Source organism: Lepidochelys olivacea (assembly GCF_965140295.1).
Source record: "Lepidochelys olivacea isolate rLepOli2 genome assembly, chromosome: 7".
Taxonomy (NCBI): Eukaryota; Metazoa; Chordata; order Testudines; family Cheloniidae; genus Lepidochelys; species Lepidochelys olivacea.
The window spans coordinates 383652-400882 of record NC_140417.1 but is presented as its reverse complement, the minus strand read 5'-3'; the positions used below and the strand labels follow the sequence as shown (position 1 = coordinate 400882).

The 17231-nt window shown below is 44.2% G+C and overlaps 1 protein-coding gene across 1 annotated transcript in view; it reads right to left on the bottom strand.

Moving 5' to 3' along the window:
- Window positions 1-17231, bottom strand: part of LOC311524201 (SRSF protein kinase 3-like) — a gene marked incomplete at its 5' end in the record, with an annotated part of 36671 nt that overhangs the window by 7291 nt on the left and 12149 nt on the right. Inside the window, 6 exons of the mRNA XM_084635083.1 lie at window positions 1121-1213; window positions 1311-1380; window positions 1904-2011; window positions 2513-2595; window positions 7199-7361; window positions 11876-12002. Of these exons, the coding sequence (XP_084491209.1) occupies window positions 1121-1213; window positions 1311-1380; window positions 1904-2011; window positions 2513-2595; window positions 7199-7361; window positions 11876-12002 (644 nt within the window). The remainder of the gene's footprint in view (window positions 1-1120; window positions 1214-1310; window positions 1381-1903; window positions 2012-2512; window positions 2596-7198; window positions 7362-11875; window positions 12003-17231) is intronic.

Genomic DNA, 17231 nt, shown 5'->3' with positions numbered 1-17231 from the left:
CAAGAGGGACCTGAATGAGCTGGGAGGGGATTGTCAGACCAATATTTGGAGGTTCTCCCAGGTATGGGAGCATGATAGAGCACTAAAAAGGCACAGAAATGGTAGTGAGAGAAAAATATTAGTGGCAGGTCCTTTGAGGCTGTTTCACTGGCTGAGTGGAGAAAGGAACATAGTAAGAGACTAAGTGGGAAAGTGGGGAGGGACAGTGTTAGGTAGGACCTTGGAGTCAAGGACAAAATGTTTAAACTTGATGAGCCAAAGGAGAGACAGCAAAGAGATTCAAACAGAGGAGAGGGCGCATTTTAGACAGACTGGGCTGGAGGCAAAGGGGGCGGAGCTGGGAAGAGAATGTGCTTGTCCTCTCTCAGCATAATTCCTGAATTTCAGGCTTCTGCCAGCTTGACTCTCATTTAATTATTTTCATCCCGTTTCTACTCTCTCTCTCTCACTGGACTAAGAAACTGCTACCAACTTTAGAATTTTGTACAGGCATCCATCTCCTGAGTAACTCTCCAGTCAATAGGTTGGCAGAGCAAGGTCCTAGAGGACTTCATGGAGTCTTCAGCTCTCCTCCCTGATAACAGAGAGCTTTGCTTAAGATAGCTTTTTGTTTGTTTTTCAAAGAGCAAGTTATTTAGGGGTGGGCCAGAGATCTGCACCCTTCTGCACAGGTGGCGACTTTCCATTGTGCCGGGGGGTTCTTGACCCCTGGTTCTGCCCTAGGCCCCACTCCCACTCCACCCCTGTCTCCAAGGCCACACCTCTGCCCTGCCCCACATCTTCCCACCCCTGCTGTGACTCTTCCTGCCCCGTTCCATCCCTCCCTCGAATGTGCCATGTCCTTGCTCCTCCCCTTCCTCCTTCCAGCCTCCTGCATGCTGCAAAACAGCTGATTGCAGCAGGCAGGTGGGAGGGGGAAGTGCTGATTGGCAGGACCCACTGGTGGGCAGGAGGCACTGATACGAATAGGGTACTGGGGGGAAAGGGAGGTGGGGGATAGGGAGCCTGTCGGTGGGTGCTCAGCACCCACCATTTTTTTCCCATGGGTGCTCCAGCCCTGGAGCACCCACGGAGTCAGCGCCTCTGCCTCTCTGGGTAACTCCCCAGCTCCTATTTTCACCTTGTCCGCTGAAGAATTTTGATGACTGTTTCCAGGAGAAAGCAATTTTAGGAGGAATTCTTCCCAGGAGTTCAATGATACGAGCAACATGATCTAGAGAGAGAGAGAGAATGGGGGAAAATGAGAAGCTGGATATTTAGATTTTATGACCATGTCATCAATAAAGTCACTGAAGATGACAGAATCCTACCATCATCTCTGGAGAAATATTTCCCAGCCTGGGGTTCAAAAAGGAGGTTGCCGGTCGCCATTTCAAATGCCTGGAAATGAAATAGCCTATTAATCCAACTTAGTGCCCAAGCCAGACAGTCAAGAGAGTCATTCTTCACCAGTCCCTCCACTCCCTCAGCACCACCCCGTTCTTCACTTCTCCAATACTCCATGACACAGGAATGTTCCCAAGATAAGGAAACACCTGCAGGTGCTCTGCCACCACAGACATCACATTCCCCTTTGCCTGGGTAAATCTCAGTGTGTATCTGGTTCAGTTTGACATATGTTAGGTTCCATATATAGGATATTAAATTGCCTTGTAATCAATATAGGGACAAGAAGATTAAGAGGAGGTTTATCTGCAGTACAACTTTGAACAGAAGTTGGTATTTGCAGAGTGCCTATTTTTAATAACATGACTTCTTCAGACAAGATTTTTCTTACTCCCAAATGCAGTAAGATAAATTGATGGCTGCAGACAGATATTTTCGCAGGGTTGCTGGTGTGTCATTCATGTTCACATCTGTGGTAAACTGCAGTCACCATGTCCATTGGGCTGAGAGTCCCTACCAGGCAGGCTGTGCTCCAGATATCTGCAGGAGTGCTGTAATCTAACCCAAGAAGAACTTCCAGGGCTCGGTATGGCTGGGTCTGGATCTCTTTGGAAAGGGGCTTGTACTGCAACAGAAAGGACAGACTATGGCTAGTGGTTCACAACTGATTAGAAACAAAGAAAATCACAGCAAAGTCCAGGACACAGTGGGACAGACCATGGATGGAATATGCTGAATGCACATACCCAATCTCATGCAGGATACAGCAGATCTACATTCTGAACCCCACAACACCTGGTGTGATTTCCCTTCATTCTCTTCATGATTAGACGTTTCTACTTGATTGACATTGTTTGACATTCCTAGCTGTAGTAGCTAACTGTATGCACATACAAGCTTGTCCAAAGCATGCAGCATGACCCAGAGTATAGAGCTCAGCTCTGAGCTGGGAGTGCAGAGGACAAACACACACATTACAAGATGAAATCACTCTCTCTTTCACAGCACACGCTGCAATAAAACTTTTCAAGGAGATGTACAGTGATGGACAGACACCAAGATCAGAGTCAGAAAAGAGAGAACAGGCTCCTTTATCATGGGGGGGTGAGAGTTGAAACTGACTCACGGTCCAGCATGCGCTGCCTAGGTCTGCAATTTTCACTCCCATTTTCATTATATTGTAATGATCCAATTGATTGGCAAGAATTCCTGAATGAGGAAAAACAGAGCTTAAATCCACAACTTTGCTAGATACAATAAATCATGGTTTTAAGACAGACACTGGATTTATGGTTTATTACAACAATCTGTAACCCACTAATCCCCCTTTTGTCCTATGACTCAGACCCTATGAAGGCCACTTCACCTTAAATGATCCCTCAGCATATGTGCTAAGCACGAAAGCTAAACTATCTGATTGATCTTGTATTTAGCTGTGACTCCCTGAGTACCTTTCCCAGACCTGAGGAAGAGCTCTGTGTAGCTCCAAAGCTTGTCTCTCTCACCAACAGAAGTCAGACCAATAAAAGATATTACCTCATCACCCTTGTCTCTCTGTCTCCAAACTAACAGGTATCTCATTCAACACAGATCATTCATGTATGTTTTTGCCTTTATCTAATGTCTTTCAGCCCAAAGGATCCTACAGTGCTTTACAGAGAGGTGATTCCTCTTTACCTACCACTGAAACTTCTATGTGCTTAGGAGAGGACACGAAGAAGAATCTGGTATCCAGTTAGATCGGCAAGAGGATTTTAGAAGAACAGCCTGTTGTTGTCTGAAGTGGAGCATTGGGGTCAGCACCAACTGAGAGGGAAGAGTGCCCCCTACTCAGTCACTCACCCACTCTGCATCACAGTGCCCTTACCACCAAGCTGGGGCACTGGGGCCAACACTGACTCAGGAAAGAGCACTCCCTCCTAAGTCCCTCAGACTAGAGCCATAGCACTCGCTTTTCTCCTCTGACAATATCAGCAAAAGGAAATATGACCCCTCCAGGGTACTGACTTCAGAGCAGATTCTGTCTGCCAGAGAATTGAAAGGCGACCAGCTACCTTTTCACAGAATCATAGAATATCAGGGTTGGAAGAGACCTCAGGAGGCCATCTAGTCCAACCTCTTGCTCAAAGCAGGACAAACCCCCAACTAAATCATCCCAGCCAGGGCTTTGTCAAGCCAGGCCTTAAAAACCTCTAAGGATGGAGATTCCACAGTGCTTCACCACCGTCCTAGTGAAATAGTGTTTCCTAATATCCAACCTAGACCTCGCCCACTGCAACTTGAGACCATTACTCCTCGTTCTGTCATCTGCCGCCACTGAGAACAGCTGAGCTCCATCTTCTTTGGAACCCCCCGTTCAGGTAATTGAAGGCTGCTATCAAATCCCCCCTCACTCTTCTCTTCTGCAGACTAAATAACCCCAGTTCCCTCAGTCTCTCCTCATAAGTCATGTGCCCCAGCCCTCTAATCATTTTCGTTGCTCACAGCTGGACTCTCTCCAATTTGTCCACATCCCTTCTGTAGTGGGGGGACCAAAACTGGACACAATACTCCAAGTGTGGCCTCACCAGTGCCGAATAGAGGGGAATAATCACTTCCCTTGATCTGCTGGCAATGCTCCTACTAATACAGCCCAATATGCGGTTGGCCTTCTTGGCAACAAGGGCACACTGCTGACTCATATCCAGCTTCTTGTCCACTGTAATCCCCAGGTCCTTTTCTGCAGAACTGCTGCTTAGCCAGTCGGTCCCCAGCCTGTAGCGGTGCATGGGATTCTTCCGCCCTAAGTGCAGGACTCTGCACTTGTCCTTGTTGAACCTCATCAGATTTCTTTTGGCCCAATCCTCTAATTTGTCTAGGTCACTCTGGACCCTATCCCTACCCTTCAGCGTATCTACCTCTCCCTCCAGCTTAGTGTCATCTGTGAACTTGCTGAGGGTGCAATTCATCCTATCATCCAGATCATTAACAAAGCTGTTGACAAAACTGGCTCCCGGATCAACCCCTGGGGCACTCCACTTGATACCGGCTGCCAACTAGACATCGAGCCATTGATCACTACCCGTAGAGCCCAACAATCTAGCCAGCTTTCTATCCACCTTATAATTCATTCATCCAATCCATATTTTTTTATCTTGCTGGCAAAAATACGGTGGGAGAGCATATCAAAAGCTTTGCTAAAGTCAAGATATATCACATCCACCGCTTTCCCCATATCCACAGAGCCAGTTATCTCATCACAGAAGGCAATCAGGTAGGTCAGGCATGACTTGCCCTTGGTGAATCTATGTTGACTGTTCCTGATCACCTTCCTCTCTTTTGATTTTTATCTTGGAAAAGACATCCCTTTCCCTCAAATATCTTCCAGATTATGTTACTTTACAATGAAGTGCTCGTTAATATGTCATACACTACCATGCAAGCCTGATTCAAGCAAAAATCTGTCAATAATTTAGTGTCACCATTCACCCTAGAACATTAGGCCCATGAAACAGCAGCACCGTGAGACAAGCTCTGACATAAAATGTGTTACATCTCCCAGATCATTCCTAGAAGGTGAGGAATATCTCTGGTGCAAAGACTCAGACTACAAGTGCTGGTGTTGTGTTTAAATTACAGAAAGGAAGTAGGTTTCAGAGTGGTAGAGTCTGTGTCAGCAAAAACAACGAGAAGTCCTTGTGGCACCTTAGAGACTAACACATTTATTTGGGCATAAGCTTTTGTGGGCTAAAACCCACTTCATCAGATGCAGGGAGTGGAAAATGCAGTAGAGAGATATAAATACACAGCATATGAAAAGATGGGAGTTACCTTACCAAGTGGAGGGTCAGTGCTAACGAGCCAACTCAGTTAAGGTGGAAGTGGGCTATTCTCACCTTCACTGAATTGGCTCATTAGCCATGACCCCCACTTGGTAAGGCAACTCCCATCTTTTCATATGCTGTGTATTTAATCATAGAATATCAGGGTTGGAAGGGACCTCAGGAGGTCATCTAGTCCAACCCCCAGCTCAAAAGCAGGACCCATCCCCAATTAAATCATCCCAGCCAGGGCTTTGTCAAGCCTGACCTTAAAAACTTCTAAGGAAGGAGATTCCACCACCTCCCTAGGCAACGCATTCCAGTGTTTCACCACCTCCTAGTGAAAAAGTTTTTCCTAATATCCAACCTAAACCTCCCTACCGCTCTACTGTATTTTCCACTCCATTCATCTGATGAAGTGGGTTTTAGCCCAAGAAAGCTTATGCCCAAATAAATTTGTTAGTCTCTAAGGTGCCACAAGGACCCCTCATCATTTTTTTTTAGAAAGGAAGTAGCATTCTCAGAATAAGAACCTAAATAGAACAGAATAGAATGGAATAGTTTAACACTGAGAACATGAACTAGATGTTCTCCTCTGAAGATTTCTTGTCAAATGTGACTGTCTGGATCACAAATGAGGACTAGTTTGCAGTGACAGAGCTGTGTATATGTGTGAGCAGGAGTAAAAGGCATCAGCAGATCTGTAGGAGGGAGTGGGAGGAGATGCTGCAGGGCTGGATTGAGGGGCATCAACTGCGTCAGAATAGCAGGGGGAGCTGCGTGTCCATCTCATCGTGATGTCCCCATGAATTGCATAGTTTTGAGGCTGCTGCTCCCTTTCAGCAGATCAGATTTGTTTCCATTCCTGTGCCAATACAATCCCCCTCTCTGTTTCTGATATTCTGGTTGTCAGACATGGTTCTCAGATCTATGGTGATAAATTTAACTGGGCAAAGAGTGGCTGGATAGGAATTCCTACTTCGTCAATTTTGATGGGACTAGTGGAAAGCAACTGGGCCTTGCTGGTGCCCCGGTCAGGCAAAGACATTTATTGGGATAACTGTACTCTCTGAGACACGAGAGCCTGTCGCAGCAGCTCTTGATGCCAGGACATTGAGCTTTGTGAAACAGGAGTTTGATCTTGACTGTGGCTGCTGTTAAACTGTCTCGGAGAAAATAGAAGTCACAAATGAGAATGTTTTATTTTAAAGTCACAGAAGCCAGTGCATAAAGCAAAAAAAAAAAAAAACACCCAAACAAAAAAAAACAAGGGAGGGCTTTATTTTCCAGCATTTGCTGTTTATGAAGGCTGTTGGTCTATCTGCACTGACTCCAGGGCTCACAGACTGCCCCAGGTGAAAGACGACACAGGAAAAAACATTAGCCCATTGAGTTACATAGGTACTATCTACAACCAGAGGAAGCACTGAGATGAAGAGACCCTGAGAAGTCATTGCAATGCCTATATAAGCCTGAAGAAGAGCAGTAAACACAGGTCTCCTTTAAACATCAAATACTAGAGATGGGCCTTTGCATGGTTAAAACAAAGTACTTTGGGTTACAATTAGCACGAAAAGTGCTATACAAGGTGGACCTGTATTGTACTGTAAGGCTGTGAGTAATTTCTCAGAAGTGATGGAAATGTACAGTATCAGCAAATGCTCATAATCTTCCAGTTGCTCCTACACACAAACCCATCTGCAGCAGCATGTCTATGCACAAACAGACCTAGACTGGGATTTGAGTGATTGGTATATGAGACAGATAGGCTTACTCCTGGAAACTAGAGGTGGAAAAGGCATACCAATACAGGGTCATCTAGGCCAATGGCCTCTTACCAGGGAGTGGAGGAATTTCTCCAACTGTATATTTACGCTTGGTATGAAGTCTCCATAGGCTGAAGTTGGGGTGTAGTAAGCAGGAATGTTCTTGTTCCTCGCAGGAATCCTAGCACCTGTATGAGTCCCACTTTCTGCACTAAACTCTGCAAATCTTTACCCTTTCCAGCCTACCTGGTTTCTTTAGGCCCAGATCTATGCTTTGGATCCAGGCAGCTGTGTCATGCAGAAGCTTCTGGAGACTCTCTTCATCCACCTGCAGCAAGATGTTCTCTGGCTTGATGTCTGTGTGGATAATCCGACAATTGGTATGCAGGAACTGCAGCCCTGCCAGTACCTGTATGAACCACAGACAGTGATTAACAATCAGGAATGCAGAGACCACTCCTAGGAGCAGCTTTAGGTGATGTCACAAAAGAAAGAGTCCAACATAATAGACTTGGTGTTTCACACAGATTCTGATGTTTATGAAGAATGAGACACAGATAACATGGAAAATTCTGAAGGAGGCCATCCCAATATAGGGAATCCCATGCATCTGCTTGGAGTCAGCATCTGTGACAGGGTGCTGAGTGAGAAGGATTTACTCAGCCCCTGTCACTCCAGCCTCAATCAAGGGGAATGGATTGGGGCTGGGTGAATAGCCCGGTGTCTACCTGGTAATAGGCCGTACCTGCCAGCCTCATTAGCCAGGGCTATAAAGGCTGGGAGGAAGCTGGAGGGAGGAAGGTAGGTAGGTGGGGGGAGGCCCAGGCCCAGGCCCAGGCCCAGACCCAGAGGGAGGTGGGAGTCGGGAGTCTTCTGGTTTGTTGCTGGCCAGGCCTGCAGTTGGCTGCGAAACCTGTACATTGGTGGAAAGTGGTGGCAGGAAAACAAGTGGAAATAAAGAACACTGGTGTTGCATCAAGTTGAGGTGTTCCTGACTGACTGGAGAGGGCAACAGGGGCCGAAACCAGAGGGGCCCAACATGCACCTTGCTATACCTGGGGGCTTGTCCGAGATCTGAAGCCAGCACAAAAACTTGGTGGCTCAGAGATGGAGGGAACCCTGCAGTGGCTAGCAAAGCAACAGGAGAAGATGCGGAAGGCACTGCAAGCCTTCCAGCAATCCCACCAGCTAGAGAGGCAGGCCTGACTTACCTGGCAAGCGGAGCAACAGAAAACTCTCCAGGACTTTATAAAGGAGCAGGTCAGTGTGCAGCAGCAGCTCCTACAAAGACTGGTGAATCCCCTGTGAGGTGAGGGCACCCGCGCAACGGTGTTAGGCCTATGTAAGATGGCAGATGACCCGGACACCTTTCTTTGTAGCTTTGAGTGGGTAGCCATGGGTGCCAGATGGGATAGGGCAACCTGGGCCCTACAACTGGCTCACTATGTGGCCGGCAAGGCTCAAGCCACCTATATGCCACTGAGCAACGACCAGGCCAAGGACTATGAGGTGGTGAAGGCAGCCGTCCTAGACCGCATAGGGCTGTCAGCAGTGAAATACTGGCAGAAGTTTGTCTTACCTTACCTACCTTGACTGGCTAGAGGGGTATTATGGGAGCAAGTGGTGTGATACAACTAATGGTTTCATCATAGGACCTAGAAAGAAAGAGGTGACGTCTGAGCTACTTGGATTTAGCATAGTGAGAAATGGGGAACTCCCACATTGCACTAGTACGAAGAAAGTAGATTTTGGGGAACCAAGTAGCAAGGTGCAATGGAAGGAAGTATTACAATCCACTCATAAGAAAGTGGCTGGGGACACTATAATTAAGGTGCAAAAGGATATAATTTGACCAGGAAAAATGTAAGCAACAAGACATGGCTTTTCATGAACTGGCTCAGATTTGTGATCACTAATTATCATGCTGACCAACATCATCTCATTGTTTCTTGGTCTCTCTACCCTCACCCACAACTGTTTGTTGCATCAATCTGTTGTCTGTAATCTTACACTTAGATTGTAAGCTTTTTGAGACAGGGACTTTCTCTGTGTTATATAGGTTTTTACAGTACCTAGCACAAAGGGGCCTTGGTCTCTAGGCACTACCATATTACAAATAAGTAGAAATAAAACCTGCAATGGTATTGGGGAGAGACCCAAACAAGAATATATAGAGTTAGTTAAAGTGTGTAGGGAAAAGAGAAGGACAACGGTTCATCGCTGCAGGAAAAGGATACCTTGTTATGGAGCACGGAAAGTCTGAAGAGTCAAGAATTTAGGGACTTAACTGTTTGGGAAGAAAACATACTCTACACATGGAGAATAACCCACTAATGAACATTGATTAGTAAATGAAGGTTTTAACAGACTCACTGATACTCACAAGACATTGTTTCTGAGTTAGCCAAATATAATATCAGTAGCAGCAGAATGGCTACTGAAAAGTCCTGTTTTACACTCTGTTAAGTCACATGTTGACAGATTTTCTTAACACTTTCAAAATAAACCACTTTCTGGGCTGCACATCAAATAAGGAGAAATTTCAGCCTCAAAGATAATTTGTGGGGGGGAAGAGTACCTAACCCACTTCAAATGGAGGGAACAGAAGGAAAATGCCACCTCAGCAGTCCCTAACTCTAGTAATAAGAATTATTGTTTGCTTAGCACTTTAAAGACCGGTATGAAGACAAAGGTTCCTGTCTCAAGATCTTAAGTAGACAAAGGATGGAGGAAGGGATACAATAAGAAGCAAAGTTTGAGTGAAGTTGAGCACACAGCTTGTTAGTTCCAAGATGTTCAGATGAATTTTCCCATGGGAGCAGGAGTTAATTCAGAGTAAGATGACCTCTTAATTCCCACCCATAGAGGGTTTCAGATGCTATTTGAGAAACAGGCTAAAGGAGGAAGAGTCCATTTCATCTACACCAAGCCTCTGGAGGAGGCTGGGGTGCTTAGGTAGCAAATGTTCCTCTGACATCTTGACAAGTGGATCACAGAAAAACTCAAGAGTTCTGAGATGTACCATGTGGTTGTAACTGAACTTTGAGATCTGTTAGCCTTTTCCATTCCCTAGCAGTCCATGGACACTGTGTAAGAAACATCGTTTCTGGCATGTTTGTTTAAGTAAAATACCAAGACTATGTGGAGGATGGAGAAAGATTGTGATTCTGATCAGAGCATGGGGGATTACTCCCTGAATGAAAATATCATTCAGCCATGGCACTTGCTGCAGCCCAGGCCTCTGGTCGTGTTGTGTGGAAGGAAAGAGAGAGCTATGAAGCAAAGTGCTAGCAATTTGTAATACCATGAAGAAAGCTATATAGACAAACCTCACAGTCAAACTGGAGCCAACTCAGGACTGCTTAACTAAGTGGTCTCCATGTGTATCTTGCTTTCAGTGCTGGCTATGACTGCACACTGAAGTCAGCTTGTCAACAGCAGATTTTTAATTGTGGAGGGAGGAAAAAAAAATTTTCTATGATGTTGTCAAAGCTACAGCAGCCAGATGGAGGTTCTTATGTCAACAGACGGTATGGATGACAGGCAGGTTTGTTTCATGTGTCCCTGTGGGCAGCAGATTAATTTTCAAGAGTTGCTCAGTGAAGTAACACTCCATAATACTGACTATTCTGAGCTGAACCAACTTTCTAAATATGTCACTTTGCAACCTGCAACCTCAACAATATCAGTAGTGACAGGTTTCAGAGTAGCAGCCATGTTAGTCTGTATTCGCAAAAAGAAAAGGAGTACTTGTGGCACCTTAGAGACTAACCAATTTATTTGAGCATAAGCTTTCGTGACAAAAGCTTATGCTCAAATAAATTGGTTAGTCTCTAAGGTGCCACAAGTACTCCTTTTCTTTTTGCGAATATCAGTAGTGAATTTCCCAGGCACCAGTCTACAAAAGACCACTGAAATCTGAATAAGCAGCTCTTTTAAAATTCCAGTAAAATTAGGGGTTAGGCCAGGCTAGGCAACCCAAAAGGTCACGTAAGGACATTGATTCTTTTCACCGTATGCATTTTAATGTTAGGTACTGCCACACAATTCAGGTTAAAACATATACTTGTATTTCCTGTTAGCTAACAGCTTTTTAGTTATTTCATCATTTTGGTATTCTTGTTAACTAATTTTGTAATGTCTTAAAAATATCTTGGATTTTTATTGACTTTTCATAGCAAAAAGTCCTGATGCGTTTGACAAATAAATCTAGACAGAGCTTATTTCTGCCACTGAAGTGCAGGCACCTCTGGAGCAAGACGAGGAAGTTGTTTTGTCATGCACAGTAACAGCACACATCAGTTTAATACATAAAGAAGTGCCTCAGTAGTGCCTCCAGGTCTGTTTCTGCAACCTGAGGCTGCTTTGTTCGAGCTCTGGTGGGCGGATATGGCTGTACCGGTTTGGAAGACTCGCAACTGGTCCTGCTAGCCCAAGAGATGAGACATGGGCACAGCTTTTGCTCTGTTTGTTCTTCCTTGGATTTATGTCACATTTTTACTTTTTGTTTTCTTCCCTGAAGGGACGACGGACCAGTACTTCCTTGTAACAGGTTTGACCCCTTTGGTCTGTTCCTCTGTGGGTTTATTTTAATCACACTGGAATAAACTGCAGACAAACCCAACCAGTATATTGTTAGCTATTCCAGTCCTCTTCACTGGAAGATAAAAACATACTAGCCTAAGATGTGCATGTGAGAGGGCAGGTGTGTAATTGGGTAGGGAAATGATCTCCATCTCACCAGAATTGTATTTAAATTTGGGACAAAACCACATTTGGATTTTATGCTTTAGTAAAATAATCCTGAGTGTTCTAAAAGGTTCCTCCACTGCACACCCAACCTGCCCAGCTATCTTCTCTACCCCCAGGCCTCCCCCACCCCGCTCCCTGTGTCCTCACGCTTCCAGTGCTCCGAGCTCTCACCTGCTGTAGGACTTTTTTCACAAAGGGCAAGGGGAGACCCTGGGCTCCATGGCTCCTCATCAGACATCGCAGAGAAGGGCCCAGCAACTCAAATACCAAGCACACATGTAGGAAAGTCAGGGATTCACTGAGAGAGAGAGAGAATGCTATCCCCACTCACTTTGATGTTAACTAGACAAGCCACAGCCAACCCCTCCCTCCCAGCTGCCATCCTACGCCCCACTCCCCAGGCTGGCCCCTGACTCCCACTCCCAGTGCCATCCTATGCCCCCCAGACTGGCCCCCGCTCTCAGCTGCCATCCTATGTCCCCTCAGCTAGTCCTTCGCTCCCACCCCCAGTCCAGCCCCTCTCTTCCACTCCCAGCTGCCATTCTACATACCCCAGGCTGGCCCCTTGCTCCCAATTCCAGGCCCATCCCTCCCACACGGACACAGCCAGTCTTTTCAACAGCATAGCATTCTGTCTGGCTGATGGCATTGCAAACAGAGAAAGCCACTATTCTTAGCTGAAGGATATGGAAGCCATTTGCTCCAATCATTTTAAAGTCATCTAAACAATGGATAATATTCTTCCCTGCCCGGTCCTTCTTCTTCATGCTGCTCACCTGAGAGTGGTCAAAAAAAAACAACCCTCTTATTTAGTGGAATACATGTATCGGGTCTCTCTCTCACTCTCTGCATTTTTATCCTGCCATCCACCACCATAATATCTGAGCCTCTTCCATGTAAAAATCTATATCAAGGTCCCTAGAGGATTCTATAGTAAGTCTCCACTTTTTTGAGGCTAATAGCTCTGCTTGGGGTATTTTGTTTGTGGATGGTTGCTTAATTTGGATGCTTTCATGTATGTTCTTTTGGTGAAACCCAACAATGAGAGAATTGAACAAACCCAACTCCAATTACATTAGCAGAGTCCGATCCCTGATGGTGAATTTCCTCATAATTATCCAGCTGTATCCCAGGTGAAGGGTAGACACAATTCCCCATAAATAGCCTAGCTGTCTGATCAGCTCAGATATTTCCTGACAATCCCCCTCTGGGGTACTTACCACCACTAAAGCCATCACAACTGACTCCCTTCCAAGGGTATTTCCCACATATATGGAAAGGTTGTTTTTCCACATGACCACAGCTTATCATGCTCATCAGAATTGTCTCATTATTTCCTTGTTTGTGTACCCCCATCCAGTTGTTCTCTCTTGGCTTATGTTTATATTGTAAGCTCGTTGGGGCAGGGACCATCTCTTTGTTGTTTGTTTGTACAGCACCTAGCACAATGAGGATGAGATATCTAGAAACTACTGCAGTGCAGGTAACAAATAATAAAAATCGTATCACTTCAAGAACCTGAAGATTAGAATTTTTGGCCCATCATCTGGGTATAACAAATTCTGTTAGTCCAGTGAAAAATATGTCAGCATGTTGGCATGTTTCCTTTTAGAAACTTATAGCTCCCCTAAATATTTTCTTGTAATTAGAGCTGTTGCGCGATTAAAAAGATGACTAGAATACCATTTATTTAATTTTTTTTTTGTTTTCCACATTTTCAAATATATTGATTTCAATTACAACACAGAATACAAAGTGTACAGTAGCTCACTTTCTATTTATTTTTTATTACAAATATTTGCACTGTAAAAAAGTATTTCATTTCACCTAATACAAGCACCGTGGGGCAATCTCTTCATCATGAAAGTTTAATTTACAAATGTAGAATTATGTACAAAAAACCCTGCATTCAAAAATAAAACAATGTAAAACTTTAGAGCCTACCAAGTCCACTCAGTCCTACTTCTTATTCAGCCAATCGCTAAAAGAAACAAATTTGTTTACATTTATGGGAGATAATGCTGCCTGCTTCTTGTTTACAATAGCACCTGAAAGTGAGAACAGGCGTTTGCATGGCACTGTGGTAGCTGGTGTCACAAGATATTTACATGCCAGATGCGCTAAAGATTCATATGTCCCTTCATGCTTCAACCACCATTCAGAGGTCATGCGCCCATGCTGATGACGGGTTCTGCTTGATAACAATCCAGAGCAGTGTGGACCAACGCATGTTCATTTTCATCAACTGAGTCAAATGTCACCAGCACAAGGTTGATTTTCGTTTTTGGTGATTTAGGTTCTGTAGTTTCTGCATCAGAGTGTTGCTATTTTAAGACTTCTGAAAGCATGCGCCACACCTCATCCCTCTCAGAATTTGGAAAGCACTTCAAATTCTTAAATCTTGGGTTGAGTGCTGTAGCTATCTTTAGAGATTTTACATTGGTATCTTCTTTGCATTTTGTCAGACTTGCCGTGGAAGTGTTCTTAAAACGAACAACATGTGCTGGGTCATCATCTGAGACTGCTATAATATGAAATATATGGCAGAATGCGGGTAAAACAGAGCTGGAGACATACAATTCTCCCCCAAGGAGTTCAGTCACAAATTTAATTAACGCATTATTCTTTTAATGAGCGTCATCAGCATGGAAGCATGTCCTCTGGAACGATGGCTGAACCATAAAGGGACATATGAATCTTTAGCGTACCTGGCATGTAAATATCTTGCGACACCGGCTACCACAGTGCCATGCAAACGCCTGTTCTCACTTTCAGGTGCTACTGTAAACAAGAAGCAGGCAGCATTATCTCCCATAAATGTAAACAAATTTGTTTCTTTTAGCAATTGGCTGAACAAGAAGTAGGACTGAGTGGACTTGGTAGGCTCTAAAGTTTTACATTGTTTTGTTTTTGAGTGCAGTTATGTAACAAAAACCCCTACACATTTGTACGTTGTACTTTCACGATAAAGAGATTGCATGACAGTACTTGTAAGAGGTGAATTGAAAAATACTATTTCTTTTATCATTTTTACAATGCAAATATTTGTAATAAAAATAATATAAAATGAGCACTGTAAACTTTGTATTCTGTGGTGTAACTGAAATTGATATTTAAAAATGTAGAAAAACATCAAAAAATTTAATACATTTCAATTGGTATTCTATATTTTAACAGTGCAATTAATCACGATTAATTTTTTTGAGTTAATCGCGTGAGTTCACTGCGATTAATTGACAGCCCTACTTGTAACATCTCTCAGACCTAGTACTGGAGAATTATGGTCTGCTACGCCGCTAAACAGAAAGGGATTTCAAACAAAACTATTTTTAAGTTAAGACTAAGACCACGTCTACAAACAAAGTTATATCAATATACCTAAAGGGGCGATTTTATACCAATATAATTAAGTTGTTGCAACTTTGTGGGTGGACTCATATCACTATAAACCTGTCTTATATCAGCTTAACTCTAGGCCTGTAAATTTACCAGCCCAAACTAAACCAATACCATAAAGTCCAGACAAAAAGTTGCACTGGTTTAACTAAGCCAATTTAAATTAACTGGTGCAACTTCTGAATGTAAACAAGTCCTAAGACTTGTCACCACCACCACAGACCTAAAAGTTCAGGTTATCTTCAGGAACAATTAGTGACATCACTAATAGGTGCAACTTTAATGGATGAGATATGCATGAGCACACAAAGAAACTCAGGCTACATGCTTAGTGTCTTGTTATACTTTTTGCTGCATTATACACTTTTTGCAAAAGTTATAAATTATTTGTATTGCCATAGTGCCTAGGAGACCATTGTGCTAGGTACTGTACAAACACAGAATACCCCCCTTCCCAGACGAGCTTTTCATTTAAAGACAATGACCCAGATCTTCCATTTAGGCACCTAAATACCTTTGATGAGCTGGAGCAATGTTTCCACCTTTTCCTGTTGCAAAGGTGGAGATCCTCCACCCTGAGGCTCTCCCTCAGTTTGTTTTATTGGATATCTAGAGCAGCTTGCAGGAATGAGGCCAGAGTGGAACAGCTCAGCTCACCCTGTGAATAGTGAGAGTAAAGACTACGGGATGGAGGAAGAGGAAGCATCAGGAGGAGAACCACCACCAAGATACTCAACAACTCAGGATAATTAGTGTTATAGTGCACTGAGAGATGGTCTGTGTTTCCGGCAGCACCCAGCGTAAAGGATGGTTACTTACTGGTATTGTAACTGTTGTTCTTTGAGACATGCGTGCAGATGTATTTTCCATTCAAGTGACTCACAAGCAGTTCTCATAGGAGGTGGAGCTCACAATCTGCCTAAGCAGTGACTGCAGGATTGCCTTCCTAAAGTTTGCATCAGATCTAGATGCAGTAAAAGTATGTTTAGATGACCAGGTAGCCGCCCTGCAAATGTCCAATATTGAAATATCACTGAGGAATACTACTGCCGTTGCTAAGGCCCTCGTCAAATGAGCTCACAATCTCTGTGGAGGCATGGTCTGAGCCACTTCAGATGCTGGTGTAATGCAAGAATTTATGAATTTGGAATGGTTTTCACAGAGACCACCTGACCCCCCTCCTTCAATCCACATAGGAAATAAACAAATGAGGCAATGCTTGAAAAGGTTTAGTTCTGTCTAGGTAGGATGGCAAGTGTTGCCTCATATCCAACATCTGAAGACACTGTTCATTTGTGCTGGAGTCCAGTTTAGGAATGAACTCTAGAAAATAAATCCTTTGGTTAAGGTGAAACTGAGAATCCACTTTTGACAAAAAAGTGGCTGCTGCTCCAGGGCCACACTGTCCTTGAAAACCTGTGTATGGGGGCTGTGCCATTAAGGCCTGCAGCTTGCATAATGCTGCTGCAACTATAAGGAAGCCTGTCTTCTGGCACAGGAGGGACAGAGAACAGGTTGCTGGGGCTCGAAAGGAGTACCCATGGGGGGAGCCAGGACAATATTACGGTCCCACAAGGGAACTGGCTCTTTCACAGGTGGATAGAGACAAATGATCCCTTAGAAACCTAACCACCATGGGGTTCAAGAAAAGTGGCTGATCTCAGATAGGCAGATGAAATGGCAAGATTTGAAATGAACCCACGATGAACTGAGTGAGAGACTAGAAGACTCAAAGTACAATAGGTATGCTAAAATGTCCTGAATACAGGCAAGCATCAGCTGGCTTCCCCAAGCAAGCGACCAAGCTGAAAAACACTTCCACTTGATTACCCTACTAGAGGTTTTCCTGCTGTTAACCCACAGCAAAGCAACGCCTTCCAAATATCCTTCCTCCTCATCTAGCCATGAAGCATCCACATCATGAGATGAAGAGGGGTGACTGCTGGAAGCAAAACTTGATCATAGTGCTGAGTTAGTAAGTTGGGATGAAGAGGCAGCGATATGGGAGGTCAAACCAATAAACCAGTACGTTGGAGGGCTAACATTGCCTGAGCCAAGCTATAGCAATAAGAATAAGTTTGGTATGATTCCGCTTTAGCGTGAGAATGACCTCTGGGATTAGAGAGAAGAC